We start from the raw sequence: 19,328 nt of genomic DNA, 5'->3' as shown, positions 1-19,328 counted from the left end.
GCGTCAGCAACATTTAGACACCACCCTGTCCTGCACAAACTCCGAATGGAGGACAAAGGGAATCACAGGGCTGCTCCCAAACTCAGAACAGCCAGGCCCCGGGCCGGACGCAGCCTGGGAAAGACAGCTGCCTGGCACAGAGGACGGCAGGAGGGGAGAGGCGCGGGGCAGAAGGTGTCGGTGCTGCAGGAGAGGAGGCCCTGCAGACGGCCTGCCTCCTGCTGCGGCGCCCGAGGAGCGGCCCCCGAAGACGCCTACATCCAAGCCCCGGACGCTGAGTCAACCTACAGCAGAAGGGACTCTGCAGATGTGAGCACGATGATGGTCTGGAGATGGGGACGTCCTGCCGCTGGTGCAGGTGGACCCCAGGTGACGAACGGTGTTGCTATAAGAGGGAGACCCGTCTACAAGAGGAGGAGGGGACGTGATGGGGAGTGATACGCGTTCAAGGTCGAGGAAACGTCCACGGGCCAAGCCGCTCAACAAGCGAGGAGGGGACTTCCCTGGTGGCCCGGTGGTTAAGAATCCACCTGCCAACCCGCGAAGATTTCACGTGCCATGGAGCAACCAGGCCCATGAGCCACGAGAACGGAGCCTGCGTCCTCCAGAGCCCGTGCTCTGCAACAAGAGAAGCCACTGCGATGAGAGACCCGCGCACCTCAACCAGAAAGCAGCCCCCGCCCACCGCCACCAGAGGAAGCTTCTGCACAACCCAAAGACCCGGCGCAGCCGGGCATTAATTAAAATAAACAAAAAATAAAAAGGTGAGGAGGGGACGTCCCTGGTGGTCCAGTGGTTAAGACTCCATGCTTCCACTGCAGGGGGCGTGGGTTCGGTCCCTGGTTAAGGAACTAAGATCCCCTGGCATGCCACGTGGTGTGGCAAAAAAATAGAAAAAAATTAAAAGGTGAGGAAAGAGGGACTCCCGAAGAGCCTCCGGAGGGATGTAGGCCCTGCCAGACCACTTGACTTCAGCCAGCAAGACTGATTTCAGACTTCTGACCTCCAGGGCTGCAGGTGAGCAAGATGGTACTGTTAACTTGTAAGGACATGGCGACAGATGCGTGTGCGCCCCTGGGTGACAGGGTCACATGACGACACGCGGACACCACGGGCTTCCGCTGGTCAACTCCCTCGCTGGTCAGGCCAATGGGACCATGAAAGAGAAACACCAGGCAACTGGCCATGGCCAGGCTCGGTACAGAAAGGCCCTCAGGCACAGAGACCCGCGGCTCCCAAGTCAGCTTCTTAGGCTGAAAGCAGGGTATATTCTGCCAAAAACCTGACTCCGCTCCCTGACTGAGACGTCCCCCTGCATGCATCTGTTAACTCTCCACCTCGTCACACGCTCAAGCTGGTACCAGGACCTGGAATGGAAACTTCCTTTCCTGAGAAAGCTGTAACAGCATTTCTTCTATTTTTTTTTTTTTACCCCCATAGCAATGCCACTTGGAACACAGTGATCATATTTCAGCTGATAGAAAGAAGCTTCTCAAACCCAGCTGCGGAGAGGAGACGCCACAGCTGCCCTCCTGTGTGATGCACCAGGCAGAAAAGCGGAAGGCAGTGAACAGACCTGAAAGATGCAGAGAGTTTTGAGACCCATCCTTCCGGCCACCGGTGGCTGACACGGCAGAATTTGCCCGTGTGAAAGAGTGACTATTTTCATCCTCTGGCTTCGTGTGATCACCAGGAAAACAGCTTCCACGATGGAGGTGCTGCTGGCAAATTCGCCGATGTTACGTAAGCCAAGAGCACCCCGTCCTCTCTCCCCGTGAGCCTCTGTCTTTGCTCGGCACTGCGAGCAGAGGTACAGAAGGGCCGGGGAGGCTGCAGCCTACAGCATCCAGAAAACGTGCCATCCAAGGACCAGCAACGCTTTCACCTACGGAAACTCGGCATGGTGACAGCCTCCTCAGAAACGCCCTTCTTACCGCAGGCCTCTGCTCCCAGGATCCAGCCAGCATCACACAGCCTGTCAACCCCGGGTGGCACAGCCCCCCTCGAAGTTTCCTAGTCCTCATCACCAAATCGAGGGTCCAAGGCTGAGCAAAGGTACCTGACGTCTGGTTACCTTTCTGAACCCGGAGAAATGCTTGCCGACACCTCTCAGCAGGTCTTAACAAAAAAGGATCCACGCTGATGGGTTCTTCTACAGTTTCAAGTGAATGGGACAGCCAAGCTGGGAGTTTATACTTGATATTCCAGGCAGCCCTGTAAACCATCACAAACTCAAATGAAGCAGAGCTCTGATGCTAGGCTTTTGGAATAAAGATGTTACTACGATGCATCCGTTTAAAGTTTAATAGTTTCCCGTCCTTTTTTCCTCCCAAATTTAATTCATCTTTTTTTTTTCTTCCATGCCTGCAAAAAAAATAACCTCATCCTTCCCTTGACTCTTTTTTTTCTGGATGCATCTGCCATCTGACCTCCAAAGGAAAAAAAATAATAATAATAATAACTCAAATGTTTCCCTTCATACCAAAGACAAGTAGATGCCTAAAACAGTTTATTGAAAAAGGTCATTTTAGGACAAACTCACAGATATGACAGCAGCTTTTGGAGTATCCAAGAACCAGGAAGCCAGGAAAATACCAAACTAATTTCAGTAACTTGATCGCCCTGCCTCCCATTACCGAAATGACTGCAGTTCATTAAGTCCCTGCAGTGTGGGGCAGACAGTTCCCTGGGCATTCTGGAGTTCCCATCTTCAACAACTCTGCAAAGCAGAAAAAGTGCCCATGTCTCCCAGATGCAGAACCAGAGCTCAGAGAAGGAGAGGAACTGGGCCCAAGTCAGTCAGACGGGACGTGGCCTAGGCCAGGTTTGGAAACTGGGTCACGTCTGCTTCCTGAGTCCTGAGCTCTTCCCTGGCACCCTGCTGCCTCTCCAGACAGAAACCTGCCACCTATCCGGCTTCCCTGACTGTCAGCACAACTATTTTCAGCAGTGGTATGATTTCACCACATGGAAGCCAGGCTCATCAAATGAGATAATGCACAGTAAGGCTCTGAAAAGGGGCTCTGGCCACAAAGAGATGCTTTGGGGGGAGATCTGCAAAACCCAGAGGACCGGATGTGAGCTGTGCATCATCGTGGGATTCAAGCTCCACCGCAAGCTGTCCAACCTTGAATTTTCTGGGTGCCCCCATCCACAAACACAGGTGTGAGGCAGGGGTGCCTGTGATGGGAGCTGTAGCTGACGTGAGTGATAAGACACAGGCTTACAAGTTGTTAGTGAAGCCAGCTGGGGGGGTGAGGCCAACTTCCTTCTCGTGAATTACCTCTGGATCCCAACACTGAATGTGGCCTTAAACAACAGACGCTCTGAGATAAATTAACTCCTGAGACGAAGGCACATTTTGAAAATTAAATTATGCCACATGAATCAAGCAATCAATTAGCAATCAATACATATCCAACGGTTACGCCTGTAAAGGCAATTCATAAAAGAATGCATACAGGGACGTCCCTGGCGGTCCAGTGGTTAACAACCTGCCTTCAAATGCAGGGGACAAGGGTTGGATGCCTGGTCTGGGAACTAAGATCTCGTCTGCCTCGGGGCAACCAAGTCCACGCACCACAACTTCTGAGCCCCTGGTGCGGCAACTGCCGAAGCCAACGCGCCCAGAGCCCGAGAGCCCGTGCGCCACAGGAGAAGCCACCGCAGTGAGGAGCCTGCGCGCCGCAACCAGGGAGTAGTCCCCGAGCCCGTGCGCCACAGGAGAAGCCACCGCAGTGAGGAGCCTGCGCGCCGCAGCCAAGGAGTAGTCCCCGAGCCCGTGCGCCACAGGAGAAGCCACCGCAGTGAGGAGCCTGCGCGCCGCAGCCAGGGAGTAGTCCCCGATCACCACGACTAGGCAAAAGCGTGCAAACAGCAAGACCCAGCACAGCCAAAAAAATTTAAAAACCAGAATTAAAATCATTAAAAAAAAAAAAATACAAATGGCCAAACATGGAAGAGCTGATTAATCAGAGACGTGCAAATTTAAGTGATAGTTTAAAAAATGCTAAGTGCCCACACTGACAAGGATGCAGAGCGAACGGGGGCGTTTAAATTGCTCCAAGCTTCCACGGGCGTGGTTTGACAGAACAAATCAAGATTTTAAGGTTAAGAAACACATCCCCTGACTCAGCAATTCCACTGCCAGAGAATAAGCCTATTAGAATAGTCACCGATGGGCAGAAACATTTAATTACAAAATGTTCATCTCCATTCCACAGCCATCCAAACGCTGAAAGGCACCCAAATGTGCCGTAGAGGGGAAATGGTTAGAACCATATAATGGCTATGCGACCCCTTATGATGCTGTAGAATATTCTATGGCAGGGAAAGGTGCTCATAACCACAGTTTAAACAGAAAAATCACAGAAGAAAAGAAGCAAAAGGCAAATGCTGGGAGTCATATAGACTACATATTACAGTGATTCTTGGTTGGTAAGGATTTGAGGCGATTTTTTCTTATCTACATTTATTTTTCCTTTTACTTATCTGCATTTTCTAAGTTTTCCATAAGGAGCACATGTTTACAGCAATAACAAATACTTCTAGGCCAGCACCTGGCACGTGTCTGAGTCTGATGAGTGCCAGCTCCTGTCCCCTGCAGCGCTTTCCCCAAGCTAACTTTACAGTGACAGCAAAGGGGAGTTCTGACCGAGAAAGTGTCCAAGTACCACGATCGTCCAGCAGTCCCAAGAGCTCAGGTCTCCACCTTCCCTTCAGACACCACACTCAGCACACAGCCTGGCACAGAGCGGGCTCTGGCAGATTTTTAAGACAAATTTGTTGACCTCAGGTAGACTGGATAAGCTGCTGCGGAAGAGCGTGGTCAGGACTGAGCACTGTTCCCCGCAGGAAGGGAGCAGCGAGGGGAAGAGGGCCCCGGGCACGGACTCGGACGTGCTCTGCTCTGGTTTTGCAGGCACCCGTGGCTCAGGAGCTGTGTGACCTTGGGCAGGCTACCTCACCTCTCTGGGCTTTCAGCCAGACACAAGTTCAGGAGAGCTTGTGAGCACTGCAGCAAGAATTTTAAATAAGACAAGGGGTAGAGAATATCTGCAAATTCTAAAGAGCTGTTACTATAAGCCAAAATGACAGTGATCAATCAACACTAACCTGGAATAAAGAAGTACATTTCAGAGGTAAGGGTGAAAATGAAAAACGCCTTGCTTGTTTTCACTTCAGTTTCCATACAACTACACCAGAAACTTGTCTGATTCTGAACTGTGCCCCTCTTTCAGGAGGTCATCTGTTCCTGTGAAAGGCCTGGGTCCCCCCGCCCTGCTGGGCCTCCCAGCCTACCGAGGGAGGAACATTACAGACGCCGGGGAGACTGCCTCCCCCCTCGCACACACATCAGCGCCCCCACCCCCCGATACCCCTGCGCCTCCCCGGAGCACGCTGTCTCAGCCATCCTCTCGGGGTCTAGCGAGGAACCTGCTTTGCTTTCAGTGACAACACTGCTCAGTGAGGCTTCTAACAAGAAGGATCCCGAAAACCAAGCAGCACAGCCTGGTAAACACGTAACACTTCAGAGCCCATCCCTGTCACGCAACTCGCTACATAAACAGGAGGACGCTTCCCATTCAGTTCACCTATCGGGCGCCGTGCACACAAACACAGGCCCTTCAGGGAACGCAGTGCTGCTTACTTGCTAAGCCGAGGGAGAATCAGAGACTCAGGCAAGAATCACTTAAGTTTCTGGAATTTGCTTTTTCATCAATCTATGGACTTAATTTAAGAGATCTTTGCATGAAAGCCCTTCTGCTGACCACGCCCCACCGTGAGAAATTACTCTGGAAAAGGCGGAGGACTCGGATCCAGACGGGGTGTGTGTGTATAACACTGCAGAGAATGAAGAAAGAATGTGGCCGCATCATCCTGTGTCATCCTGAACGAGACACGGTCAAGGGGGTTCCGACAGCCAGCAGGCCTTTCATTGTCAAGGCTGGAATGATTCCCACAACTGCCACAGAGTTTTAACCATTTTTACGGGACAGACAATGAAAACATCTGTAAAGCAATGAGCAGAACATTTTAAGACTGGTGAAGGAGTTTCACACCATTACAAGTATATTCGCAATTCTTGCTGGCTCTTTTCATTTTGGAGAGAGAAAAAGGTTGCTGAGAGAAAGAATAGAAGTAAAAGCATGTAATATGGTGTATTCATTTTGCCCCCATTTAAAATTTGAAAATAAGTAGTTTCATAAAGCCAAAAGGATTTTCTCTTCTGGGTCAAATTTCTGTTTGAAAGCTGAAGCATACAATTAATGTGTTGCCTCCAACTTTGGGTTACAGAGCCAAAATAAAAACTACCCTCCTTCAGATCTTGTACGTGAAGATACAGGCCATCTGCTTCATATTAAGTATTTGGTTTAACATGGCCTCTCAGTTAAGAAACATATACTAAGCCCAAAAGGACACATTTTCTTTCTACTGCAAAAACGTATCATTACTAAGCAATCTAATTACAATAAATTATATAACACTGAGTAGGCTGGGGGAGGGAGGCAGAGAAATTCTATATTCTTAGAAAAAACTGTAAGATCACCAAGGCCTTCTAAATGAACCTTAAACAGAGGTATTAGTATTTAAATATTACAATTTCCACTTAGAAATTTAAAAACCACATTATTGATAGGCCAGCACACTCAAAACCAATAATGTCACGAGAACACAAGCCCTTGTGTAATCTGGCAGAATGGGCTGCTCCCTGAACACAATGGGCCTTTTTCTAAATGGATCTCTTCATCCTTGGAATTTCATACCGGGAAAAAAGGGGGAGGCAAGAGGAAGGGGTGAGAAAGAAAGAGAAGCAAGCCTGGCACTAGCAACAGTCTTCAGTGTGAACTCTTTCACCAGGACGTACAAGACCTGAAAGATGTGTTAGGAAAGTAAAAGGCATTATTTAACAAAAATGAAAGCAAGAGCCCGCTGAGAGGAAGAAAACTGCTGAGATGCTACTGCTTTTGTTTAATTGTATCAAAGGGCAACAGCGCCCTCTAGTGGACAGAAAATATAAGCCTACAGGAAGACATTTCTCTTTTAGGTAATTCACACAAAATACACAGAACCCTTTCTTTCCTCACAACTGCTATGTCACTGTACTATGCAAAAGCAAAAAAGCAAATATCTTATATTCGGGGTTAAGTAGAATAACTGTCAAGTTTTCAAACCTGATAAAACACTTGTAATCTCAATTAGGGTGGAACTATTTTTAAGTACTTCTTTTTAAGTGATGATTTTAAACCACTTTGGCAATGAATAGCAGCTTGTATGAACCTCGTTTGTTATGCTTATTTATAACAAATAAATTAAAATCTCAACATACGTGCAAGTATGAAATTCTTGACCTCATCTGACAAGAAAGCTTTAGTTGACATCTACTGAGGCACATATATCATTTACATATTATCTACTGCATACATTTTTAAATAAGTTTTTAAATATGATTACCAAATTATGAGATGAGGCTCATTAGAATATTTCAGTTGACCTCTTCCTTTAGATATACGGCTTTTCAAATATTCTGATCATGTGATTCCCATGTATATTCAATGTCTAAGAATATTTAAATGCAAAAAAGATTCTTTAATTTTAAGTACTAATTCTCAATCTTTATGTAATATTATTCAAGGACTTCTTCCAACACTGTCAAAAATCTCAATATTTTCTTGGAATAACTGCAAAATCATTTCACTTACATGGGTGTATTTGATCATAAAATAGAGATAGTCACAAATGTTTTTCATTTAAAATGGGGGTCTGAATTCCCAAAAGATCATTTAGATTACTTCAAAAAATTCCCCTCCGCTTAATGAGCACCAGGTTCTTAAAAAGAAGATAAACGTCACGATCCCACTAGTTTAAATCTTGTTGACAACCGGAAAGGAGACTGTAATCAGGCATTTCAAGATCTCAAGTGTAATGATCCCATATGAGGGAGTTTTAAACAAGAAAACGAGTCCAAGGCACCCTCTTGTCCTTGAACATATGGGATCTTTTGGAACAACTGGGACGGGGGGAGTCAATGGCGTGATTTAGGCTGCAAGGCAAAATTTAGTTACACTGGGTGTGGAAAAGAAAGCCAAAGACCTGTGGGTGGAGCGGAAGGGGTTCCGGCGGGTTTAAACCTGAAGGACAAACACACCTTTCTACACAAAGAAAAGCACTCTTCTAGTATCGACGCATAACTGGCAGAATTTACGCCAGAGATGAATTCATCGTGGTGATGATTTGTAGGATAAAAGAATACAGCGAGTACACTTCACACTGGAATTTCAACACATGATTTTGGAACAAGACCCCAAGCTCTAAAACACAGCTCTAACCAAAACAACCAGTTTCAACATTCAACTCCAACGTTCTGGGATTCCGGGGTGGAAATCTTATACCTCCATTTTGTTTCAAGAACAAATTCGGGGCTGACTTTGACAGTGTGAACATACACTTTTTTTATATCTCAAAGTATATAAATGTGGGCATATAACCACGTGCACACATGTACACACATTATTAGAATTCTTGTAACGAACCTTAAAGAGGTTTATCATATATAACATGAATATCAAGAGAAAATTGAAGTGTCGGTCCTAAAATATATTTTACTGGCATATTCTGAGGTGGTCAGCTTGTATTTGTTCAGGGGAAAAAAACAGTTTTGTTCTTGTTAATGGGTCATCTGACTCAAAAATCAAACGCAGGCCAGGCTATTCCAGACCTGGAGTCACAACCTTTGAGACAGCCCAGCGTTATCAAGGCTCAGAAGGTCAAAGAAATGTTTCATCCTGACTACACTCCGAAAGGGATTTAAAAACCAAATTTTAACCACTGTTGGTTTTAAGACTGGAAGTTGGGGATGTTCCCTGGTGGCTCAGGAGTAAAGAATCCACCTGCCAGTGCAGGAGACACAGGCTCGATTCCTGATCCGGGAAGATCCCACATGCCGTGGAGCAACGAAGCCCATGGGCCAAGCTCTCAGCCTGGGCTCCAGAGCCGCAAAGCCACAGCGGCTGAGCCCAGGGCTCTAGAGCCGTGCTCTGCGACAAGAGAAGCCACCAGAGTGAGGAGCTGCGCACCGCAGCTAAAGAACAGCCCGCATAGCAGTCAAGACCAGTACGGCCAAAATGAAACGAATCTTTAAAAAGCTGGAAGTTGGGAAGAAAGTTCTATCATCATTGCCAGTGAAGAGCAGGCTGAGAATAGCAACGCTGCGCGCACATCCCTGTTAACAGCTCTTCAGTGCACGTCTGACAGGAGCTGGACCTCTCTCCTTAGGCGCCATGATGGTAACTTTGCTCCCTGCAACATCTGCACGATTCCCAACTGACGCACCTGCTCACAACAGACGGCGCGCAGGGCAGGCACAGCCCCACGCTGAGGCATTCAGGCAGCCCCGCGCTGGAAGGGTCTGGCCTTTGAGGAGCACGGTCAGCCCTCAGGTGCGAGAAGGCAGCAGTTTGCCCTGAGCTATTGACAGGCAAGAGGTCAGCAAGAAGCTCGGCCAAAAGGCTTGAGTCCAGAGAAGCGGCTATGGGATCTTCCACGATGGGAGACCCCCAGTCTCCAAAACCCTCTCTCCTGGGACTTGGCAGGAGACTCCGTCTGCGTTTAACAATCACTGTGCTGAAGCCACTTTCATTCATTTCTTTTACCAGATCAGTTCCGTCGTACCATGGACTCCAGGGAGCTACGGACACCTGCCCCTTCCTGGCCAGTGCCACAGCGAGCACAAGCAGAAGTGACCTCCCGCCTCGTCTCTACGGGTCGGCGGTCAGGACCAGATTCTGGGCTGCTGGGTCTGTGAGCAGCGGCTCTGGTGCACGGGGGGGACTGGCCCAGACACTGCAATGCTGAGCTCCAGAGAGGCCCACAAGCCACAGTGCTCCATCTACAAGGTCCTCCGGGTTCAGAATGTGCTCAGAGGTCAAGGAGAGAAGAAGGCGAGTGTTAGAGGAGGTGACGTCCCAGGGCCTGCAGCTCCCGAGAGCTGGGGGAGAGGGCGCTGGTGGGGCGTCCCCAGGAGACACGCGGTATGCCATCATCACCCTCCTGTGGCCGGGGGCCTGGGTCCCCGAAGAGCAAGTCCAACAGAGCAGCGCCCTGTCAGGAATTCAACCAAACCATCACGGGAAAACACCGAATGTGTGTACCAACCTTTGTAAAGCTGATCGGGTCACCTGTGTTTCCAGCTGTGGGGCCACCACCCCCAACATAAAGGCTGGTATGTTTTGTGATGGCCGCCTCTGCTCCCAAGAGCACAGACGTCCAGGAGGCTAAAGACTGGGCAGTTCCCACGTGGGTCACAGGCCCCCTGAGCGGCAAGGGCAGGCCAGCACGTCCAAGCTCCCACAGAAGGTGAGTCCTGAGTGCCCGGGAGAGTTGGAAACAAAGACGCCTGGACTGCTCTGCCCGCAGTGGTTCCGTGTGAAGCGGCAGAAACAGAGCAGTGATAGCAATGTCTAAACTGGCGTGTTTCACAGTTCAGGAGAAGGGAGGGCTTCACCGGGAAAGCACGACCTCCTGGGGCAGGGACACTCTGTAAGGCCGCGCACAGGATGTCAAAGCCACCTTAGAAACGACCAGAAAGCCACAGGCCTGCCTTCAGCCCTTCTCTTTAAGCCTGCTGGAGGGGCTGCAGTGTGACAGCTATTTGCAAGGATTTGATTACCTGGAATGTTCGGTCCAATATCATTTCACAAAATTAAGGAAACAAATCTCAGGAGCTCCCCCAGGCTTGGGCTTCTCAAGGGCGGAGGGGCCCCAGGGCGAGGAGGCAGAGCTGAAGGCAACTGAGGTCGGAGCTGGGGACGGGGGCAGCGTGGCGCCCTGAGACCTCCGCACCGCCCTCCCAGCCTGAGCGCGACCACTGGCCCCCGCGTGCTAATGGACCACAGGCAGCCCTGCAGGGTCCACGAGGCAGCTCAAGACAGGGGCGGGGAGAGGTCAGGGCTGGGAGGGGCCAGAGCCCCCTCCGAGAGGCCCGAGGCCCACGCTGACCCGCAGCACGTTTCTCCTCCACGCTCCAGAACCTCCTCCTCCCTTCCGACCACGATTCGATACCCCCCACTGCATGGAGCTCTCTGCATATTCTGGACCGACCCCTTTGGTCCCATATTACAGCTTCCCAGGTGGCTCAATGGTAAAGAATCTGCCTGCCAAGCAGAAGATGTGGGTTCAATCCCTGGGTTGGGAAGATGCCCTGAAGAAGGAAACTTCAGGGGCAGGATCCACTCCAATATTCTTGCCTAGGAAGTCCTATGGACAGAGGATCCTAGCAGGCTACAGTCCATGGGGTCTCAAGAGTCGGAAACGACCTAGCAACTAAGTGACAACAACCACGTCATAAGCCTGCTGTGGCAAACTTCAGCAGAGCCTCCCCAGACGCGAAGGCGTGCCACGTGTCATGCAGAGCCAAGTTTGACCGCTCACGCACAGACCATCAGAAGTCACACATCTAACGAAAGGGAAAAACTGTCCAGCCACAAGATTAAGGGAATGAGATCTTCTGGTTACTTCTCTGGGTAACTGAGGGTTAAATAGAGAGATTTGACTTCAGTCCTTATTTTTTTTCTTAATTATCCTACGCTTAGTCCACACCCTCACAGAGAGTGGTCGACACATCAGCACGACACTGTTTCCTGGATGACTGGGGATCTAGCAGCTATTGTCAATAAAGCATCAGTTTTTTCTATCTATGACAAAGACACAGAATTGATGCCAATGTGATTCAGAAAATTGGACTGAACATATTCTCAGTCCAGGATGAGGTCCGAGAGTTGATTTTTAAATAAATCCCTTTCAATTAAAAAAAAAAAAACAACAAAAAACAGTCCAAACTTCTGCTCCGGGGCTTCCCTGGTTAAGAGTCGGCCTTGCAACGCAGGGGACACCGATTTGACCCCCCGGTCCGGGAAGACCCCACCTGCCACGGAGTAACTGAGCCTGTGTGCCGGAACCACTGACGCCCTCACACCGCGGAGCCGGCGCTCCACGAGAAGTGCAGCAGCGAGGCCTGTGCACCGCGAGGAAGGGCAGCCCCCGCTCACCACGACCAGAGACAGCCACACGCACACAGCAACAGAGCCCCAGGGCGCCCAAAAAGCAACTGAGCCAATACATAAAGCTACAGATAAAAGAGGACGTCTAGTCTTATTTAAAAAGAAAAAAAATGTTCTGCTCTGGGACTGTAGCTTGTTAAAGTTCTGACACTGCACTCTGTAACAACTGATGCTCTAAGAAAATGTCACCACCCAGACCTGCCCCGCTGACACCAGGAGATGCTTCTGTGAGTTCAAGAAGGGGTCACCAAAAATTAACAAAGCTGGAGGGCACAAAAAGCTGAGGACCCAAAGCTGGTCAGAGAGGCGGCTGGGAGCAGGGGTCGGGAAGGGGGCTGGTGCTGCGAAGGGTCGAAGGGACAGAGAACTTGCCAGAATACAGCGGAACACAATTCCATGTCTTGTTCCTGCAAATTAACCTGGGGATGCGCATCCTCATTCCAAGCAGCTGGTTCCTAGAGACTCAGATGTTCACGTCACCGGAACCAAGTGAGATGAGAATGAAATCATGCAGAGAGTGACCGCGGGGCCATTTGCTTGGCCGCAGTTTCTCTTACAGCCTGTGACACCCCCTGGAGCCCCTGCCCTCGTGATGGTCACCGTGGGGAAACACGGGCCACCGAGAGGTCAAGACAAGGACTGATTCTGCCACCCTGCAAAGAAACCAGATCCCGCTCTCCAAGGAAAGTGATGCTCTCGGTGACCAGCGGACACCCGCTGTGCCCTCTGTCCCACAGGCACCACACACTGCTGCTTCCGAGAACCCGCTACCCACCAACGCTGGGCTCGAGGGGCCAGGTGACCGGACTGTGTCTACACAGCACGCAGACCAGCTCAAAAAATCCCCAACGGAGCATGCCGTCTCTCTTCCTTAAGAACCAAAATAACCACTGTCTCCTGTGACTGCAGCATTCGGAGGATTCAGGGTCAGCCCCTCCGTGGCCTTCCTTCCATGCAAACACCAGGACCGAAAATGCGCCCGGGACTTTAATGACCCGAAGGCTGAAGAGCCTACAGGTATCTTTTAAATCAGAGAATCACTGAAAAAAACCTCCCCCCAGCTAGAGTGGAAAGAACAGCAGCGACAATCACGACTGCCGGCTGACGACCCACCGATCCCCGAGTTCGCCCCGGTCACCACGACCACTTTGCCGCTGAGGTCACGGCCCTGCAGGATCTCCATCGCCGTGGTGCTGCCGTCGTATCTCTGTCTGGTGGTCGGCTTTGTGGGATTGTCGTCCACAGTAAACGCCAGTCTTGGGTCCAAGTAGGTGGTTCTTTTGTTTATGTGGCTGCAGAGGAGAGGAGAGAGCAGTGAGCCCACAGCAGGGGACGGAGGCGTTTACGACCACAAGACAATCTTCCGGCGCAGGGTAGGCAAACTCCATTTTCCAGGGACTAGAAAAGCTCTTTCTTAACCCTGGAAAGACCTGGGGTCTGTTTGATCTATGATTTGGGCTCCAGAAGGATTACCATCCTGCCTAGGAAGATAGGCATCCAAGCTTTTTCTTCGGAACTGCCTGTAAAAGAGGTTGTAACATACCATAAGCACTGCCCTGTATCCCCAGATCTCAAAAACGCAGGAGGCTTGGGGCTTTTTAATTAAGTCATGCAAACATGGCTGAAAGATCTGCTGGTCACTCTTGTCAGCGGATTTCAGTTAAATTTCTCACGTGTAAGGGCCTAAGAAGATTCTGAGCAGGAAACTCAAAGTGATAAAAGTTGCAACAATAAATATGAAAGTGGTCAACTACTAAAATTTCTAAACATTTTCATTTTAAGACTATACTCGCACTCTAATTTGATTTGGAACTGATCTAAATCTTGTAGAAACAATAATAAAATATATCGGTACTGTAAACAATGTATTGAAACACACTAATACATCCTATTCATACAGAAAGACCAGTTGCTCCTACTGAATAGGATTTGCTTTTCACATTTTAAATGTAACCTTGGGATTCGCAGTACACCTCAACATATCTCGAAAGCTATGAAGAACTCTCCAGAAAGAAAGATTTCATGATTGAAAATGTATTTGTGGGAGTTCCCTGGTGGCCCAGTGGCTAGGACCCAGGGCTTTCACTCCCTGGCCCAGGTTTTGATCCCTGGTCTGGAAACTAAGATCCCAAAAGCCTTGCAGTGCAGCGAAAAATATATACATATAGGTAAAAAAAAATGTATCTGTAATGTGTATCTGTGTATAAAACTAGATACAGATTAAAAATCTATACTCGCCACCCCATAAACACTAAGACCCAAGAATAACCCGACTTTCATTTGACTTTTAACCACAGTTGCCTGGTAAGCATTCTGACTCCAGTCATACAGACGGCAGAGCTCCCTGGAGACAGGGTCACCCTGGCTTACACCTCTCTCCCAGCCCCTCAGTGGCTCCACCCTGGTAACCAGAAATAACCTATGGCGGAAGTCCTTACACCAGGGCAACAAACCTGGGCTCCTCCCCCAGGGAACTGCCGCTGAGTTTATCAGCACTCTCACAGGATCAGGGCGGGGCGATGACGGGCCAGGCCGCTGAGCACTGGCCGCCCTTAGAGCACTCTGGGGACTGAGAGTTACCACCACGGGTATAAGGCAGCAGGAGCGCACCTGGACCATGCCAGGCGCCAGACACACGGTCACTACTGCTGTCTGCTATTGTAGTTTATTCCAAAGATGGTGTTACAGACGAGGGTGCTCAAAACACTGTAATTATGGGCACACCGTGGAAATCCTGCATTGTGGGGTCAGCTCCAGACCAAAGGAACAAAACGCACGTCGCATGAGATAAACTGAGTCATACAAATTTTGCGGCTTCCAGTGTATGTGAAAGTTACGTTCACACTGCTGCTGCTGCTGCTGCTGCTGCTGCTAAGTCGCTTCAGTCAAGTCCGACTCCGTGAGACCCCACAGACGGCAGGCCATCAGGCTCCCCCATCCCTGGGATTCTCCAGGCAAGAACACTGGAGTAGGTTGCCATTTCCTTCTCCAATGCATGAAAGTGAGAAGTGAAACTGAAGTCGCTCAGTCGTGTCCGACTCCCAGCGACCCCATGGACTGCAGCCCACCAGGCTCCTCCGTCCATGGGATTTTCCAGGCAAGAATACTGGAGTGGGGTGCCATTTCCTTCTCCAGGGGATCTTCCCAACCCAGAGATCAAACCCAGGTCTCCCGCACTGCAGGCAGAGGCCTTAACCTCTGATCCAGCAGGGAAGCCCTTATGCCAGTGGAGGGCTTGAAATATTTCAAAAATCACCAAAATGTGACACAGACACAAACTGAGCAAATGTTATTGGAAAAATGGGGCCAAAAGGCCCTCAGGGTAGGGCTGCCAATTTATATAAAAAAAAAAAGTATCTGTGAAGTACAATATGACAAGATCTGCTTGTATGGACCCCACATCACAGAAGTGTAACAGCATCAATGCCCAGTAGGTAATTTGATAAATTATAGTATATCTATACAAAATGATACCACTTAGCTGTTAAACATCATTTTCTTGAAAACTTTCTAAGGATATGAGAAAAAGCTCACACGAATTATGTGCCAAAAACAGTTAACCAAACAGTTCACCCCATACATTCTCTTTTTTTAAGTATATGTACAGAAAATACAGAAGAAAAAAATCCAAAAATCGTTAACAGCAGTTGCTCCTGCTGGTAAGATTACATACTACATACTATTTTTCTACAGTGTATACACTTATTACAAAAGCAAGAAGCCCGAGAGTAGTTTCTTTGTAGACAACTTACTCGACAAAAAACACTTGTCCGTTCTCATCGGTTTCTTGTTCCCATCCGTAGGGCAAATCTGAAAAACAGCAAGACAGGTCTGCCTGGGGGAGGGGTTAACTGAAGCCCCCGCCCTTTCAGCCACAGCCCCCGTCTCCCACCGGACCAACTACAGCAGGAGGAAAACGCCTGTCACCCCAACCAGACTCCACATTTCTGTCTCTCGCTTGGGAAGTAAGACTATTCCGTTCTTTTCAGTTTTACTGAAGCATAGCTGAGTGACAATATTGTGTTAATTTCTGCTGCACAGCAGAGTGACTCAGCTTTTACATATATACATGTTCTTCTTCCTATTCTCTTCCTTTATGGTTTAATCACAGGATACGGAATACAATCCCCTATGCTATCCAGTAGGACCTTCTTTTTCATCTACCTTATACACAGTAATGTGTATCTGTTAACCTCAAGCTTCCGAGACCGTGGAAGTCACAAGCCTCTTCTGCCTGTGAGCCTGTTTGTTCCACAGACACACTCGCGCGTCGTATTTTAGATCCCGCGTGTAAGTGGTATCATATGGTACCTGTCTCTTTCTGACTTGCTCTCCTTAATGACGATCTCTAGGTCCACCCACGCTGATGCAAAGGACACTTCATCCTGCTTATGGCTGAAGAGTACTCCACTGTATACACACACCTCTGTCCATTCATCTGCGGATGATCATCTAGGCTGTTTCCATGTTTTGGCTATCGTGACTGCTCTGCGGTGAACACAGGGCCGAGTGTATCTTTTCGAAACAGAGTATTATATGGGTATACGCTCAGGAGTGGGACCACTAGGTCATATGGCAACTCTATTTTTAAAACAATTTCATTCTTGATCATTCTTCAACACTCCCTTCGGCTCCTGCTTTCCACAAAATCCTTCCTGGCTGCTCCAATCAACATGAATTACCCCGTGAATGAACTCCCAGAATGTATCTGCTCTACAGCAGGCAGCCAGTACCATTTGTATGCTGGCTTGTGATGACTCCCATTACAGAGCAGTTTCCCTTTTTCTTCCATGGGTACATGCTGTCTTTTCAAACAGCCCCTCAACCTCTTGAAGGCCCGGATGTTCTTACGTTTCTACTCCATGGATGACACACGTACTCAGAAACGCCTACGAGTCACCACAAGCTTCAGGGAATTCTATCAAACACTGGTGTACTTAATTCCAGGATAGGAGCCAATAACATTTCCACAAACAGCACAACTACAGAAAAACCTCATGAACTGTCAGTCCAAGCGCCCTATTATTTTAATACTTTATTTTTAAGGCCAGTGAGAAATCAGCATTTCACTCAAAAATCTCATCACTTCCTTCTACCGAATCCTACAAGCTCCCGAGAGGGAAGGTCCAGTTCCTCAACAGACCCTCTGCCTGTGACAGTCTCCCCATCTGAACCACGCCTAACACACAAGGGTCTCTGCTTTATGACACCGGCAAACACACCTCCTGCGATTCGCTTTCTTTTCCCAGTCTTCGGATGTTCCCACTGGGTCTTCTCCTCCGTGTGACTGTGTAAAAAAAAAAAATCCAGAGAACAATTAGAAAAGTTACACTTCTAAAATTAATCCATGGCATTAGATTTTTCTCTCCCCAACATAATTCTCTCTCAAGAGTAGTCAAGTCAGACATTCACAAAGAAATATTCAGAACATAAGATGTCTGTTTGCAACAGGTCAAACTCTCTAGGTTTCAAGCAGCAGCAGTCTGGTAAATGCCTGCATTTATGAACCGATGGGGAAGCCAGAGGAAGAAGACGGGACCCCGGCTGTGGGTCAACTCTAGAAATCTCGCTGAATTTCTCAAAATATCTAGAGAAGTGTTCTGCTTTGTACTTGCTTCAGTTTTACTCCAGGACAGATTGAAAATTCTGTCTAACTGATAATGCTGACATGTAAATATAATTTAGATAAACCTTAATCTTAGTGGTTTCCCTGGCGGCTCAGACAGTAAAGAAGCTGCCTACAACACAGGAGACCCAGGTCAATCCCTGGGTCAGGAAGATCCCCTGGAGAAGGGAAAGGCTACCCACTCCAGTATTCTTGCCTGGAGAATTCCATGGACAAAGGAGCCTGGTGGGCTACAGTCTATGGGGTCACAAATCTTCTTAAATGTTTTATTCTTTTCACAAATTGAACTTCAAAGTGTTTTTTAAGCACTGATTCCTAATTTCATCCAAGAGGAAATTAAGAAGTGGTAAGACAGCCCCATAGGTTAAGTTACTTAGCTTTGGGGCCTCAAGTTCCTCATTAGCAAAATGGAAATAATCTTAGTACTGATCTCAGGAGAATGTTATGGGGATACTGTACATAAAGGGTTGGACACGGTATCTGACATATAAAAAGCCCTCAAAAGGTCTACTATTTTGAACAAATCAAATATACAAGCTGGTCTGATTTCCATGCCAAACTAGCCTTTCATCTCAGGAGAGCATATACAGTTATCATTCAAATTCACACCACGAGCCAATAACAGACTAGAGACATCTGTCAACAGGTGACCTATCATCAAGAAAAACATAAAATTACTTAATGCCAGAAAAAGCTGCATGTTGCAAGAAGCACTCAAGTTCACATGCTCAGGCCAGAGTAGCAAATAACACGAAATCACTGACAACCGGATAACAGAACATTCTTCCGGAGCCATTATTTTAAAGAGAATAAATACAGAGAGCAAGTAAATGCTCCTGTAAGATGCTGCACATCAAAAGCAGGGTCTTTTCAGCAACTGCCGGCTTCTGGTGTTTTGCAAACTCTCAGCGGCCAGCGCAGGGACACTGTGGACTCTGGATTCAGGCCACACACCTGAGCTCCCGCACCGCACGCACCCGGTGAGCCGGTCTCCCCGCAGCACAGGGAGGGTGAGAGGCGGGCCCGGGACAGCACCGGTGATGGATGAGATCCCTGCAGACAGAGGGCACCGGCAGCCCTGCCAGGAGAAAGGAAGCCCCAACTCCCTAGGAAGTGTAACCCTGCTCCCGCCCTGGCACTCCTGAAGGGCGGGATCACTCTCTGCAGTGGGGACCATCCTGGGCACAGCAGGGTGATGAACAGCATCCCTGGTCTCTACCCACCAGACGCCAACGCAGCTGTGGCAACGGCAAGGCTCTGCAGACACTGCCCCCATCTCCCGCAGACTTGGGGTCCCGGGCCTGACGCCCACATTTCCTGGTCCTCCCACTCACCAGCCTTGTGCCCTTGGAGAAGTCACTAAACCTCCCTGAGCCTCAGTTTTCCCATCAGTACAAAGGGAGTAATAACGGCCCCCCTTCCTGGGGTCAGAGAAGCCTCAGTCAGTCTACATGTGTGAAGAACTAAGAACTGTGCCTTTGACAGAAAAGGATTATTTGAAATAAATTTCATATAAAAGTTAATTAAAAGCTGTTCCCTTTCCACTGTAACCTAAAATGACTTTTTAATGAACAGAAAATTACAACACGTCCCCACTGTTATCTTATTCTCCTTCAAAAAGAAGTCCTTTTATTTTTCTTTTC

The 19,328-nt window shown here is 48.7% G+C and overlaps 1 protein-coding gene across 28 annotated transcripts in view; it reads right to left on the bottom strand.

The window, feature by feature from the left end:
- WWOX (WW domain containing oxidoreductase) overlaps positions 1-19,328 on the bottom strand; it is a 907,382-nt gene that overhangs the window by 883,610 nt on the left and 4,444 nt on the right. For all 28 annotated transcript variants that reach the window (XR_015145280.1, XR_015145282.1, XR_015145281.1 and 25 more), the window contains exons 2-4: positions 17,282-17,346; positions 15,812-15,869; positions 13,173-13,351 (exon numbers count right to left, since the gene is read on the bottom strand). Coding sequence is in view for 23 of the 28 variants with exons in the window: in XM_086350012.1 (XP_086206138.1) it covers positions 13,173-13,351; positions 15,812-15,869; positions 17,282-17,346 (302 nt within the window). In the remaining 5 variants the exon portion in view is untranslated. The remainder of the gene's footprint in view (positions 1-13,172; positions 13,352-15,811; positions 15,870-17,281; positions 17,347-19,328) is intronic.

Source organism: Bos grunniens, chromosome 18, assembly GCF_055505025.1.
Source record: "Bos grunniens cultivar Pamir isolate PY7600 chromosome 18, Bosgru_T2T1.0, whole genome shotgun sequence".
NCBI lineage: Eukaryota > Metazoa > Chordata > Mammalia > Artiodactyla > Bovidae > Bos > Bos grunniens.
Note: the sequence above shows the minus strand (reverse complement) of the source record. Positions and strands in the feature narration are given on the sequence as shown.